This window comes from Bombus pyrosoma, linkage group LG8 (assembly GCF_014825855.1).
Source record: "Bombus pyrosoma isolate SC7728 linkage group LG8, ASM1482585v1, whole genome shotgun sequence".
NCBI lineage: Eukaryota > Metazoa > Arthropoda > Insecta > Hymenoptera > Apidae > Bombus > Bombus pyrosoma.
The window spans coordinates 8,134,984-8,151,442 of record NC_057777.1 but is presented as its reverse complement, the minus strand read 5'-3'; the positions used below and the strand labels follow the sequence as shown (position 1 = coordinate 8,151,442).

The 16,459-nt window shown below is 34.9% G+C and overlaps 1 protein-coding gene across 3 annotated transcripts in view; it reads left to right on the top strand.

Annotated features, from left to right (window-relative positions):
- LOC122569979 overlaps positions 1–13,149 on the top strand; it is a 31,374-nt gene extending 18,225 nt beyond the window's left edge. Inside the window, exons 2-3 of one of the 3 annotated variants that reach the window (XM_043731726.1) lie at positions 750–910; positions 4,901–13,149. In XM_043731726.1, the coding sequence (XP_043587661.1) occupies positions 750–910; positions 4,901–4,960 (221 nt within the window). In that variant the 3' untranslated portion in view covers positions 4,961–13,149. Of the gene's footprint in view, positions 1–749; positions 911–1,065; positions 1,504–1,529; positions 2,629–4,900 lie in introns of those variants that run through there. The other 2 variants (XM_043731725.1, XM_043731727.1) reach the window with 2 other exon arrangements.
- The last annotated feature ends 3,310 nt before the right edge of the window (positions 13,150–16,459 follow it).

Below are 16,459 nucleotides of genomic sequence, written 5' to 3'. Positions count from 1 at the left end.
TGCAAGGTGTCGAAGAAATTCACGAAACGACGAAAATACGAGCGCGATAGAAGTAAGTAGAAAAATACAGGGATGAAGTGGGAAAATAACGATGTTGTAGAATGGAGAATTGGTGGCGCTGAAAGGAATAACGAGGTATCGGGACAGTTAGAGGTGTTGAAGGTAGAAAATAGAGGGTAAAAGGGCGATTAAAGGAAAGAATAAGAGAATTAATGGTGTACAGAAATTGGAAAATCTCAGATCGATAAAATGGCAAAACAAGGAGGTAATTGATCACTTCGTGAAAATTCTTCCTTCGCTTTATGGTACAACCGAACAATTATATTTTTATGAACGCAACGAAATAAATCCTTTAAATGTTATAATCACAGCAGTTTGGAAATTTTACATGAATATATAAAAATCGGCAATTTAGTGATCGTTAAAATACTAGGATTACTAACAAGATAGATACTAAATATAAAAATTTAAAAAGAAGAGATATGGTAATACTTACTCTTGTGGATATAAAGCCTATAAAAATATTATTATAACGTTAGTAATATCAAATAACAAATATCGAATTATTGATACTGCATGTTATCAGAATGTTCTTAATATTGAGACAAAAAGGCAAGAAAGTAAAAGAATTACCAATTTTTTACTAGCATTGCAATGTAATAACCCAAAGGAATTGAAAAACATTTTAATATCAGTGGTAATTCGATTAAAGCGCCGTGGCTATAATTTTCCAATTCTTCCCTTTTCAGAATGTCCAATCTCCGAAGACGGGATGGAAAGGTTTGCGTGTCCCACAGCGGACAGAATGGGTAGATACCATTGCATCGACGATCACGCCTTGTGCGACGGTTTCATAGACTGCCCTACAGGCGAAGACGAGGACAGGCAAGCCTGCATGTTTTACAAAACTGTAAGTCTCCAATTAGTCATCTCGTGACGGTGTACAATTACGTTATTAATCAATAACACGATCAATAGCCCACAATTTCTTGCAATTATCATGCAATACACTTTGTCAATCTGCGTAATATACTTTCTTTTTATTCCTTACTATTAAACGAATAGAATAGAAGGAATGCAGAAGTGTTATTAATTGTACGTATACGTTATGCTTTATATTAGTATTTGGTACATATAATTAATAATTAGTGCGAAAATGTGATTAATTTCATATGTCATGTCTCGTAATATTATTTTTTTAGTAATACATTTTGCATGAAATAAGAAATTTATGCTATTATTTCTTAGTTTGATATTTATTATCTTCCAAGGAGAATAAAGTCTATAAATATCATAGTCATCAATTTTGTTTTAAAAAGAACTCTTTTTTTATAATGTCCTTCGATTTTCTTTAACTGACATTTACATTATCACTGTGCCAAGTGAAATCTTAAAACTCTCCACCCTTTATTTCTTTAACATTCCAATCCTTACTTTCTTAATTTGTTAAGTTCTTTAATTTAACGACGTCTTATTCGTAGAGCTTCTCACCCAATTCCGTGTCAAAATTTCTTCTATGCTATCTATAGACTGTCACAACCCTCGAAGACGAACAACCTTCACCGTGCATCGCCGTTTCGATAATTTTACACGCAATTGCGCCGCCTCCAACCCCTTCGCGGCATAGTTCATCATCTAACGCGCACGCAAACACTCGAAAGCCGCGGGGAACTAATCTCGCGAACTCGACAAGGCTCAATTTACACTGTCTGGCGAGCCCGTAAATCTTTAAAAAGCTTCGTCGCCTTAATTCTTCCGGCCCTTAAGTACAAAGGCATTCTCCTCCGCCTTTGCCATCGTGAAAAAACAACCGGTAGAATAAAGACTAAAGAAACAAGAGAAAGAGAGAGAGAGAGAGAAAGAGAGTGGAGAGACAAACCAAGGGAAGAAGAGAAAACAATTGCTCCTGATTTCCACGAGAATTCTCGCTCGCGAAAGGACAGAAGGAAACGAGTGGATGAAAGAAGCAGATTAGAGCACGGTTAGCACGCGCTGCAAGAGATAAGTTTTACGTACAAATCGCTTGAAAAGTGGAACGAGCATACAAATGGTGCTACAGTGGCTCGCGAAAATATTCCAACACTCCTAGAAACGACTTATGTATACATTATAGGAAACATTTTAAAATATCATTAGCGCTGTAACGAGACGCAACTGTCCTGATTATATCAAGGAAATTAAAGCAGATGTGAAAATGTATTTAGAAATAATAAGATATTTATGGCAAGTTTGCACTTCACAAAGATAACTAAAATATTTAAAGAGTCAATTATTCACTGTATCAATGAGTTACAATATTTAGCGGAACCATCTTTAGCGGTAATTAATATTTGTTTAAGACTGCTGTTCGTGCTGTATATTAACCTTTCGCCAGCAATAAGTGTATGTTTGTAACAAATTTCTTTTAACTTCAATTTACGTCGTCGGACTGGTTTCAAAGTTTACTAGCGTAATTACGATGGTCGTGACTCATTATAGTAGCAACGCAATTTCAAAAAGTTTCGTATAATGTACGTATAATGTTGGTACAAATTCTCTGTGGTAAATGTTAAAATGATTGTTTCAGCTACTATATGTATTTCAAATGTTCCAATATTTTTATATACAGTATACATATACAGTAGCTAATAACGTAATACATAATGTGTAATATTTTAATATTTTATTATCTTACTATCTTAATGAAAAAAACTGAACAAATAAATTTTTGTAATATTCTATGCTCTTTTTATAATCACACTTTACTATTTCTATCAAACATAATCACAATCTCGTTCACGCAAGTAATTACAGTACTATACAATCTTAAAATATTCATCGCCGATGACTATCATGACGGTAAACGTGTTAATTAAATTCATTTAAATTAAGACTTAGAATATATCGTATAAATTACAAATTATTTTGTTCACATAAATTGCCAGTTGTTTGAAAAATCTGAGATTTTTAAACAATCCAAATATACATGCAGAAACAGGCAACACTTTTTTAATTTAAAAAAAGTTAATTTTTAAATTTATAAATAGAATCAATATTATGAAACATGTGTAAAAGTCGATGTTTAATTTTAAGTAATGCAATAAAACGATTGCCTTCGAGTTCAGTTAATTAACAACGAACATTACGCAATTGGTGTGTATATGCAAACAACTTGGAGGAACGAACGTGAAGCTAAAACCTACACGCCAGTTACACAAATACGTTACTTGCATAAACATAGCAATCGTGATACCTCGCGTCCCACGTACGAATCGCCGGAACAACAAAATTGAAACTGCTGACTACCCTCTCAGAAAAATTCACGCGACGTTTACGTTCGCATTGGTAATTTATTTCTCATGTATCGATATTCTATATTCGTTCAAACGCTTCCGTGAATCAGGATACGAAGATAAGCTCGATTTAATCAGTTTATAGTACGCTAATATTCGTATGCAACTATTGTGTTTATGATGAACCAAATCATTGCATATCAAAGTTTGATTTGACCATATACTTTTCCAATTAAAATATGTCTCATCATGACTGCCTCATCATGTCTTCTGATCGTATATTAGCAACCTCGTTACGTTCCTCCCAATTGCTACATCCACCCTTTTCCACCTACCTATTTCACGTAACAAACAAAAAACAAAGAGGACCTTGTCAAGGAAAGAAGAGAAAAAGGAAAAAGGAAATCTGAGCAACGTTTCGCCCTCTCGCGGATTTATCATCCCTCACATCCGGCGAACGGTTGACCTTTCTCTCCGGCTGATTCCGGGCCGGCCTCTCCGCCTCTTTGAAATCGATATTTGCTTCTTTTCCTTCCGGCTGGTCGAGCCGCGCCGCCGCCAGTCTCTCTCTCTCTCTCTCTCTCTCTCTCTCTCTTATTCTCTTTCTTCCACCGTTTCCACCTCGTAACGGAAGAACACGGCCAAAGAAGAAGAACGCGGAACGGCCCGTGTTGTCGAAACGGAATTGGCCTGATCAACGTGGGCGGCCCCTGGATCTGATTAAACTACGTCGCCTCGAACTCGAACCGGAGAATTAGATTTTCCAAGGTAGCGAGACGCTCTCTCGAACTCGATCAGCTTTCGAAAAGTAGTAGACGCCCGCGAGAACGCGCGCGGATTTTCGAAGGGAAAGTTCGCTAACTGACTTAACGAATTTTTTGCCGAGAACCCGGCTGGGGATGCGTAGGGGCTGGATCGGAATATCGAACGAGCTATCGGGCCACACGAATGGCTCCGGATGAGTTTAGACGATGGTCCTTTTTACGGAGCTGGCGGTATTCTTTCGGTTGTTCGTCCTTTTTGGGTTCTGGATGAAGGTTAGGAGTTTTAGGGATTCTTTTCGTATATTTCTTTCTGTATGTTTTACAGTGGCGCACGAAAGTATCCAAACACTTAACACAGAATTCTTTCAAAAATATATTGTGTGCATTGTGGGAAACTGTTTGAAATTTCCTTAACGCTGTAATGAGATAAAACTACTACGACTGCAATGGTAAAGTTTGGAACAGAACCGAACTATTTTTAACGATTAATGCATGTATAGAAGTTATATGTAATAGAATTGAATGGCTTTCGATGTTATAAATGAAAATCAGGTGTTTCATGGGATTCTCTTTATGTTTGTTTTTTGTATTAAGCTTTGAACGTAGCGTTTTAGAACGATAGAAACTGGATAATTTGTTCAAGATTTTCCGCACAATTATTTCATCGTCGTTTTAGTGAACAGTGAAAGGATCAACAAAAAGTTATTTATCAGGCAAATTTCTTATTTTTCGTCGCTTTAACCTTTACTATAATTTGAATGAGAAATATACGTAGGTACATGCGTGCATTTGTCAGCTAAACACGTTACTTTCATGTCGAACCAGGCTATCAAGAGCAAACGCTATTTTCTGTCTCTGTTCCAGACGAAAGCTCACCTTGACGTATTGGCAGATGCCATTTTGCGATGGGCAAGAGGACGCTAATTCCTTTGTTGACGATGAACCTCTGACCTATGCATAAAATCATAAGTCTGACGAGTTTACTTCTTTATACATTCACGTATATATATATATACATATAATATATATATATATTTGTATATATATAATATATGTATAATATAGCATATAATATGTATATGATATATTCCCATGTATGTGTACGTGTACTCACACTCTTGCGTACCCGCACACATATTCAGGGTTTTCGTTTCGCTGCTAGCGGACGTTTCTCTTGCGAGCAGTTCCAGAGGGGGATGAAGACAGTTGAGGTAACTCTTCCTTACTTTTCGCAGAAAAATGCGATAAAAAAGAAGGAAATTTATTAACAATCTCAAGACTAATTGTTGGATTTCGATTGAAAAAAGATCGGGTATGGAATGGATAATCTCAAATAATTGGACTTAGATGTGAAATTGTAGATTCGATGCAGTCTTGAAAATAAAGAAACGTTAACTTATTTGATGTATTCGTTTAATTCGAACTAACATGCACTTTCAAAATTCTTCGACATTTTGCAAACGTAATATTAAAATATTTGCATCTTTCTAAATGTATCATTTTGGTCTAATTGGTATTCGTGCTATAAAGAAAAGGCTTCATTAAAATTGAATATATTGAAATCTCCAGGATAAAACGAAAGGAGAAATCATTAGACTGTTATGCTTATGTACTTATGAGACGCAAGAATGCTCGTAAAAGACACAGCATTCTGAAATATAGATTACCTCGAACCTCTGTTTAAATTGTACTTCTTCAGTTGCATTCGTGAAAATATGAATCCGTGGAAACATCCGCACTCTAAAAATCATCTAATCTCCAGAACACGGAACGAGAGGAGAGAATCTGGATTTATTATTGATCTACGGTGCTTCTAAAATTATTCTAAAATTCCAAGAAAACCTAACGTCACACGAATCGGACCCTAGCGAAATCGCATTCCAAATTCCACGAACAACTTCACGAATCACTGAAATTACTTTACGCGGTCACGTTTCACCGTGGATGCGACTGCAAAGCATCCCCTCCTACATTCTCGGCGATTTAATCCGCTCGCAAAAGGAACGCGTGCTGACTAGAAGACGAACACCCTGCTCGCATTCTCCCCGTTCTCCCGCATCATCTATTTTGCAGAGAGTTTTCCCTTTCTCCCGTGTATAACCGTAAAGAAAAACACACACACACACACATACACACATACAGACAAACATACACACACAAACACAAACGCATAATGAGAGATAGAGAGAGCTTGTGTGTGTGCATGCGGAAACGTGTGAAAGAAAGAGAGAGAGAGAGAGAGAGAGAGAGAGAGCGCGCGCGCGCGAGAGTGAGATGTTCACGTTGAAATCAAACTCAGGGGAACGTAAAGATGAATCGTCTCTCGAGCAACACTCAGCCAAAAAATATGGCGGATCCGTGCTCGATTCTTCGAGGGGTGCGGATTGATTCTAACGCGGCCTCGTTTACACGCGTTCGCTACGTGTCCTCGCGCAAGAATATCGCTGAATCGATAATATTTCGATAGACAGGCCGTTGCTTGTTAATTAAATGGACGTGTTCTGCGGCTTGACGTTTAGAAGATGATAGCGAACACAGGAAGTTGCGATACGTTTGCCGCGATTAACGCGAGCTTCCGACTGGTTCGGTGATACATTCTGAGATACATACTGTTGATGGATGACCGGAAGAGGGATATCGCGCGATTCTATCGTGAAACTTGTTCGTTCGATTTTTCTTTCTTCTTTTCTCCTTACATAGAATCACGGAATTGACCGGAGTTACGGCGTATCAATTGTGGAGAATTTTCGAATTATTAAACTTTGTATTAAAGTATTGTATTCGCAGAAATCTTTGAGTATTTCATTGTTACACGGTTCGTCGCAAAAAATTGTTGAACATTGTAAAAATAACGAAGCAGAGGCATCGTATCGAGGAAAATGTTCTAGTTTATTCAAAACACGTTTCTCCTGTGGAGATACAACGATTTGCACTCTCAACTAATGCGTTAAATAATTGTTGGGCGTCTTTTTATGGAATTCCTTTGAGAATGCTCGTCACGGCCTTCCGGATGTCTCGAATGTTGTCACAGCGTTTCTCCTTCGTTGTTGTTCGAAGCCGAGGAGATAGAAAATAATTGCACGATACTAAGTCCATCGAACAAAGTAGTTGGTGCAATATTTTAATTTATTTGTTTTCAAGAGAAGCAGTTATGGCCGCTGCATTATGAGCCGGTACATTATTACACAACAGCACCATATTTTTCCGCGCATGACCAACTCTACTCCAATGTTAATCGCTATAATTCTGCTCCTAATGATGACGATGACGAAGGATGTATTTCTATGTGATAAAATTTTCGTATTGATGTCGCTACTAGGTTTTTTTTAATCTTAAGTTGCTCCGTTATTTTTTAAACAAACTGTGTATTTTTATTCTATCTTTTTGTAAAATTGTAAAATGTAACAGGATACTGGAAGATTTGAAAATTATTAGAGTTTGTTAAAAATATTGGAAACATTGAAATATTTGAGAAGTTTCTGAATTTTCGATGTTATTATTATTTGTGTAAGCATTAGCGTATTTTGAGAATGTATACTTTTGTGTCGTTTTAAAAGACTTTGAAAGTAATTTGGTGAGAATGTTGAAACTGTTGGAACATTTAGAAAATTCTTTTATTACTATAGGAGATTTTTGAAAGGTTGGAAGTTTCAGAGTAATTTATTATCATTTTTCTATTGTTTGAAAGAATTGTAATTATTGATAGACTGTTTATCTAGAAATTGAGAATTAGCTTGGTGTAGATGTTGGAAATATTGAGAAATTTAAGAAGTTAGTATAATTATTCGGTTTGTAAAATACTTCGTTGTAAATGTTGAAAATTTTGAAGTAGACATTTTACGAAACATATTAAAATTAGTTTTCCGTATTCTTTTAGAATAATTATGAGCTTAGTACGAATATTACATATAAACAATTTATATGTTGGTTTGGTAGAAAAGACATTGAGAAATTGAAATGTCTGTTCTTTTGTAAAATCCTTTCGATTTAATTTAAGTTATTTATACAAGATTTATAACTTCATTTATTTCATCGAGAATCTCAGCGTTTTATTCTTTTGTACAATTTCTTGAAGTAAAGGTATAAAACGAAAATCTTTTATGAATAATTTTTCTCTCCTGTTAGAATTCTACAATTTCCTGTCATTGAGAACGAACGATCAATTTTCTTGCTGTCGGAAACCCATTTCTACGTCCTGAATCATCTGTCACTACAAGGGAAAGAATTTCATCTGTCATTTCGGACAGGATTTCGTTGTTCTCTGATAATGTTTTCCAACACGATACCTCCTACATCTAACGACTATATAATTTATGAAAAATAATGACAGTGATTAATTTCGAATTAATAATAATAATAAATTGTATATCTTTCGATTAACGAATTGTTGTTTACAAATTAGATAACAGAAACAGATGCATAAATTCAGCTTTATTGCTGACAAAAATCTACATAAAAATATAATAATATAAAAATAATAAAGTATTGCGATATAAGGGCGGAAAACGGTTAAAAGTATTCGATCGAATAATTATAGTACAAGGTTAACAATTTAACTATTTTAATCCAAAAATCTCTCATTTAAAATATATTTTAAAATATGAGAACCTTCCTTGATTTCCTCGTTCTCTGAAGAGCAGATAAAGTAATCTATTGAGATTAAAGATTATTAAAGATTAAAAATAATTGCGTTCTTTTCTCTCTTATCTATTTTTCATATTTATTTACTGTAACTAATTAATTATTATTCTCTTAATTTATACTAAATTTTAATACTCACACGAGTACGGAAATTCCTTTTACGATATTTGCATGAAACGGATGAATACTGTTGGTGGTATATTTCTATTAACTGAAATTTACGCTTTCTATTATAAAGTCTCCATCAACCGAAATGTAGCCTCAATTTAAACATCGTCAGAAGTAAATCCCTATTAGAAGTTTGCCACCAACCAAAATTCACATTAAATTTATATACTAATAGGAATACACGAATTTCTGTTATGAAGTCTTTATCAACTGAAATTTACATCAAATTTGGACGCTATAGGAATAAGATTCTACTAAATCCTCTATCGAAGAAAATTTATATCAAATTCACACACTACATCCTTCCAAAATCTCTTGTAATCACTTACAACTCTCCAAGTTACCAACTGAAATTACGATATAACTTTACTCATTGAAACTCATTAGGGGACAGTTCACGTAATTTGACTTAATACGATAGCTATGATAGGAGACGAGTTACTGTCCTTTTTACTTATCATTTTTCATTCGAATAACGCAGTCATAGATTCAATCTTCTCAGATAGTATCTGATACGAAAAATGCAGAAATGCTGGAAACCATAAAAAGATAATTACCTTCTAAATCGTTTATTTCGAATTCTTCTTCGTTTTATTGCACTGTCGAATGATTAATCGAGCCCTAACTAAAATTTTGTTCTAATAGATGGAGTTCTACTATAATACACAAGAAAACTTTATAAATTAACCCCTTTAATTAACCCTTAAAATCAAACCTTATGGTAACTGATTGCACGATTAAAGAAACGATGTCTAATCTCTCTTTCCTCGCCATAAATGAAGTGATTTAAAGCGTGTCAGCTTTATTGCTTATTTAAAAACTAAATTAAGCAAACGTAACACGTGAGTACGGAAGAATTAAATACAAAATAAACATCAAGTTGCAGACGCGTCCAGGACAAACTATATCGATTTTCGCCTAACACAAAACGCGTGAAAACGAGGCCGCTCATCATGGTAACCAGGTATCCTCATGTTAAAGTACAAATTAAGGGTGTCCGAGGTTTCAAGGGGCGTATAACATTAACGTTCGTACGGCGGCACCAGGAGATCCATCCGGTTCGATATTGGCGCCGTCGCGTCGATCCATCCGCAGTCTCTTTGATTGCGACTTAACAAAACAATCGAGCGATTCCCGCGAGCCGTGTGAACTCAAAACCTTCGACGACTTTATTTTCGTACGACGCGAACGCAGACTACAGATTTCGAAGACTGAGAACGAAAATAAAAAAAATGCCACTTTTAATTGGCGCGTGGAATCCTATTGGACGACGACTTCCGATTTCAAGGGACGACAGGCGTCCAATACGATTTCTGTGCATCGATCGTTCAGCCATTTATGCTCGAGTACACGCGGTAAGATCGGACATTTTTTGCATGCGCGTTTAATCAAACTGTTTCTCACAATAAATGATCTTATGAAACTTAACGAAAGATCGACAAAGAAGGAATCGATGAGCAATCATAAATGGGCTGAATCATCCCCCTCTTGGTTTCCTCCTGCTGGATTTCTCCTGTTGCGTTCCTGACGATCCCTGTTCTTCTTCTTGTTTCTTTAAACCTCCTCGTTAGACCGTACGTATTATATAGCTTAGCGGTAAATGTTTGACTGTGTCTCAAGCGATACCTTAACTTTAATCTACAAATCTGTTCGTGAATCACGTAAATATGTGAATCGTTAGAGCTTGTAAAGATCGAGGAAATATAATTGTATCCTGTGACCTTGGAATGGTGAGTTTTGAATTTTACCAAAATTACAGAGAAAATAATACAATTTTATCAGAATGGGAGAAAACAAAATTCGATGCTTTTTTGACGTATCAATATTAATACTTTACCGATGGGTAGATTTCACTGAGAAAAATGGTTTTATTTCAAAAAGAAATTAATTAAATTAATTGCAATATCCATGTGAAAATTTTGACTACTGCCTTTACGTTTGTTTTAATATTATATCATTACACATAAGGTACCAATTGGCGTGGCCTGTCGTTGAAGTGTTAATTCGTATATTATCTAAAGAAAAATGAATCGAACATGGATTTTATTTAAACAACTTCGTGAATGAATTAAATTTTTCAGATAGGAAAAGGACAAATTTATTCACGGATTTAAAAATTGTATTTATTTAAACGATCACGTACTCAAAAACTCTTTCCAAGGTTGTCTAAAAAAAATACAGGAAAAGGAAGAAAGAGTAAGTCCTACAGTATAAACAGAACCTCGAGAAAATTACGAGCTCGCTTGTCCACGTCACGAGAAAATGATCAGGCTGTCGACTATCGAGGCGTCTCGAGAGAAACGAGGCAAGCGTTTGCTGTACTGCCGTGTGTTTGCTTGTTTATAAAAAAAAAAAGAAAAAAAAAAGAAAAAAAGGGAACGTGAAAACGCACGTGGTCCGGAGAATGTGCAGCCTTTTAGAATTTGTTGGAGTACATTACATATATATACACTTTTGTTTCGTCGAACTAGTCTGTAAGGATTTACGATTTAACAAAAGAAAAAAACAGATAAAAATACTAAAAAAAAAAGAAAAAGGAAAAGAATAAAAAACCTCCTAGGATTATGCGAATAAAAATATATACCGATCTATCGATAGAATATAAATCTCGGATTGAAAGAATAAGAAAAATATTGGCGAATACCGATGAGACTCAACTACGCAATATTACAACGTGTATGAATTGAAAAGGAAGAAGATGGAATCGTGGAAGTAGCAGAAGAAGTGGAAGAGACGTTTAGAGGCAGAGAGGAAAAAATTCGTGAATATACGTCAAGCGAAAATTCTCTTCTTGCAAAAGGTCAATTCAGTATTACAGAGCGTTTAGATTGTACATTGTGAAGTTTCATTTCGCGCTCGAACGAACGGTACGAAGCGATCCGACGCGATTGGCTCGCGTTGTTTCTTGGTCCTCAATCGTTTCCAGACGGCCAACCTTGCGGTACTTGATCTCTAAACTCTCGAGTCTGGATCGCTCGTAGATCTTGAGGATCCGCGAGCTGCTATGTTTCGTTTCTAGCAACGCGTCAAGTGCGAGAGATTCGCTCGCAGTAGACGCTTTTCCGTTTCGTAGGTTGACATAATTCGAGGAAGAAAAGCGCGTTTACTCGACGACTTTGCTTAATCGAGTCATCTGAATACAGGGTTGCACCCTTAACCCTCCGGGACCCATTGTCACATTTCACAGCTTCGAACGTTTCGTCTTTTTCAATGATAGAATGATTAGACATATATATACCTTGATTCCTTTGAACGTTTCGCTTTTTCGTTGTCGTTTATTTTGGCTGCATTCTCGTTTATAAATCACCGAACCACCAAGTAGTTTTAAACAGAAACTTTATTAACCCACTCGCGTCAATTTCCTTATCCTGATTCTACTTGTATATTTATGCTAATCTTTTTTGACGCAGAAATTAAATCAAAATTGCAGCTTGGAATTTTATTCGAACGAAATATGTTCCTGTTTGAGATTGTAAATACGCGATAACGACGATGGGAGGAACTTTTTCATGATGATTCAATTTTAATTCAAACGAAATACATTTTGCGTTAAGATCAAATTAGAATCGAAATTGTAGCGTGCAGCAGCGATGATGATTAAATTTAATTTTGTGCACGATTGAGTTTAAATGAATCTTCAATCAAATTTTAGGAGCTTAGTATAATTTCTTTTTTCTTATGGTAAGGATACTTGGCAAATATCAGTTTCGCTTTTGTAATTAGATATATATAACATTAATTTATTTCGATTTGAAATAAACTAAGTATCTGGTGACTTATGGATGATAATTTGCACATTTGCAAGAGTTTGAACAGCTTCCAATGTCCTTTAGAAATTATTTAGGAGGCCCTGGGTTCACGGGGGGCTAAGCGAACTGAACATATCAGAATCTACGCTACGTATTTTTCATCAGAACAGGATATTTTTAATATTCACTGTGAACGACGCGCATATTTAGAACACTTCCTGTTGCTCAGCGGTTGTCTCTGGGGCATTCAGCGGCACGCATGCGAATTCCTTGTTCGGTGTGCAATGTTCCAACAAGTGTTATCATGTTAAACGCTTAACCGGTCGTCTTGAGGCTTTTGTTTCGTGTGACTTCCATGATTAATCTTGGCGAAGGAGTGAGAAGTTCAATGAAATTTCATATTTCATTCCATTTCTGACGTCTGGCGGATATCTAATTGAACGTTTGCATTCAAATTACGTCTTCGAGAATCAAACTTAAATCGCTTTATAATAAGAATTCTAATACATTAAAATGATCTCAGAAATACTTACAAATTAAATGATATTTGAAACATCAAGTTGTATATTACTAATCCTGAATTATTCCAAAGACATACATTATGTATCAATAAAAAAAACGCAAAAAGATTCTCAATTAATGAGAAAAAATTCGAAATAATTTTTATTTTAAAATTATTCTCGTTTTCGTTACTATTGCAGAATGTTAAAAATGTAAAAGGGGAGGTTTAAAACTTTTAAAGCGCATAGTACATACTTACAAAGAGCAGGGGAAAATATTTGATCAACATAAATTCTATTTAAAAGACAGACACGTTAAACAAATATTACGCAAAGAGAAAATAGAATTTTGTGCCTCGTTGCAAGCTTTTATCAATGTCAACGATAATCTCTCTTTTAGATTTTTTTATGATTAATTTCTTATTCCTAATAAACACATGTTCGTATTATTCCCACATACAGAGTTGCACTTTATTGTAAAGAAATTATTATTAAACTCTATGTTGATTAAACATTTTTTACTCCTCTCAGTGAATAGTTTTAGACGTTTATTGTTTAATCACTTAGCGCGCATTTTAACCGCTTAACTTGCGTCTAACAATCTACTTACTTTAACCTTTTATCTTTACAGATTTAAATTACTGTACCTTACACTAAAATATATATTATATAAAAAAAATATCACGTTTCTTCTTATTATTAATTGTTTCTCATCGTACAAAAACTTAATCGTTCTCTATCAACAAACTGAAGGAAAACTTTGCATGTTCGCTACGTATGATCAATCTGAACTCGAACCAAAACATTGCGAACGAAAGATTTTCTCATTGAACCTTCGCTCTTGTGAGTTTTTTCGAGTTTCTCGATCAGGACGAAACATTGCGATTAATACAGCCGGTTGAGCGTCTCGACGCATCAAGAAATCGATGTAACAGAGCGACGAAGCTCGGAGAACAATCAGAACAATCACGTTGGACGACACCGGCAGTAAGTGATCGTGCAAATGATAAAAAGAAGCGTCCAACGGATGGTGAGAACAATCTATCAAGACGTAGCACACGTTTAAGGTTCGATGCAAACGTACGATGCGACGTCATTGGAATTTTGTGTCAAAATGATATTATAATATTTTGCACATTTATTTGTACATTTATGATTAAATCGGCAGTTTACGAATTCATATAATTAAACATACAAAATAAATAAATATATTCGAATGCATCGAACATACAGAAATATGCAAGAGTATATGAAAAATGCAGAAATATGCAGAAATATATATGCATATGTATAAACATATAAAATATTCGAGGTAATACAAATATTCGGTAATTCGTTATAATATTCGATAAATGGAACAAATCTTTGCTTACGTTCTATTTCCTTAGATGTGTTGGTAAAAATCTGAAATTGCATAAACATTTGCAGTTTACTAATGATACCGTGCATAGAAGCGTGTCATCCGGTTATCGCAGATATAAAGTTATTGAATTACACAACGTTACTCGGAAAGGATGACAGGAACTCTCAAATCAACGTAAAATATTTGTATCGATGGTGAATATTTCGCAGAAAATTATTGAGACAATTATAAACGATAATAAAATAATTAACGCTAAAATTTGTCAAGTTGATCAAATTAACGAATCTCACATTTTTTATTACAATATTAGAGATTTATGACTGCATCGTAAGGGAGTTGATTGATTTTTTCACTGATTTAATCCTCCTTATCATAAACTCGTGTACATTGCATCATGAGAGATATAAATCTATCGAGTCTGGTCTACATTCACCGATACAAAATCGCAAAGAAATCGCATCACTGGTACGCACGAAACCTTAAGTACTCGCTACGAACCAAAAACGCCATATCGCATCGTTCTGAAAGCAGCTTCTTTTTTTATACGACGACTAGCTTTAATGTCTACACAGCGTGTGGAGACAAATTTTCCCTGTCGTTGTCCTGTTAAATGGAACATAAAATGAGATGAGACGAGAACTGTTGTACACACCGTTGAGATACGTGGGCGTTGCTACTTAACGTGCACTTTTATTGTCGCCAGCTCTGAGAATATATTTTTAGACGATACATCTGTATTAGGTTGGCTCATATTTTCGTCTTTTGAATTTATTTCACGCCATCCCGCGGGATCGTTGCAATTAATAAACACACAATCTGTGCCATAAATTTTTGTCCTCGATCGGATCAAAATAATTATTTAAATGCTTATGAAATTGGTTTTATTCGATTATCCTCAAAAAGTATTAGTTATATCAAAAGAACTATGTCAGACAAAAGTTGTAGATCTAGACAACACGCATTTTGTATGTTCTACTACCTTTCTTCATACGAAACACAAATTCTGAAAAGAATGAAGAGAAACCAAGAAAGATCGTAAGAATTTTTTTCTAATTTTGAAAATTAAAAGACGTTGAAATCAATTTTCGTTCACGAGATAATCGAATAAATCCAATTTTATAAGCATTTAAATAATTATTTTAATGTTTAAGAACCCAGAGGTACGCCTATCCGTTACCAAATCGAGCTCAAATTTTGCGCAGATCATTTCTTTTTATTAATTGAAATTATTGGAATTATTATAGAGGAGGGGGAGCGAAAAAAACCTTGAACAAATTTTTCATCGAGTGTAAATAAGAGCCAGCCTAATCTGTATATACGCAAACATATCCATACGTACAGAGAGAGAGAGAGACGTATAGACATGTGAAAAATACAAAAAAGAACACAGAGAGTGAGTGGGACATTTTATGTAAATTTTTCGGCCGGTGCCGTTTTCCCTTTTCGCGTGACAAAACGCCGCCGAATCTCGACCGAATCTCGCCTGTTTCTTTTTCATGCTTCTCGAATAAATGTGCGATGCTTGTTTCATCCAGATCGAGCTTTCTTACTCTTCTACGTTCTCCCGACACTTTTCTTTCGTGATTTTCCTGGTAGTATAGATATACGATAACCACACGTAATATTGAATACCCGATTTTTAAGGCTTGATATATTAAATTACTACATAAATACGGACTGTGTCCGTTGAAATACATCTAGAGATTTGATTTGCAACATCCATTTCTGCATATACTGCGTTATACTTCTTTCATAAAAATTCACCGTTAAATTTGTCAGTAAAAGAGAGAACTTACTATAATTTTGATAACCTGAAAATTATTCGAGTTTCACCGTTCAAACTGTTTTGCTGGAAAAAGATAACATAATATGCAAAAATATGTAAATTCAATATACATAGAATATTCCTTACAACAACAATTACTTAATAGATGAAATGGTCCGTTATCTAAGTAGAATTTTTCAAATTATATTTATAATAATATTAATTTGCATAAATGTC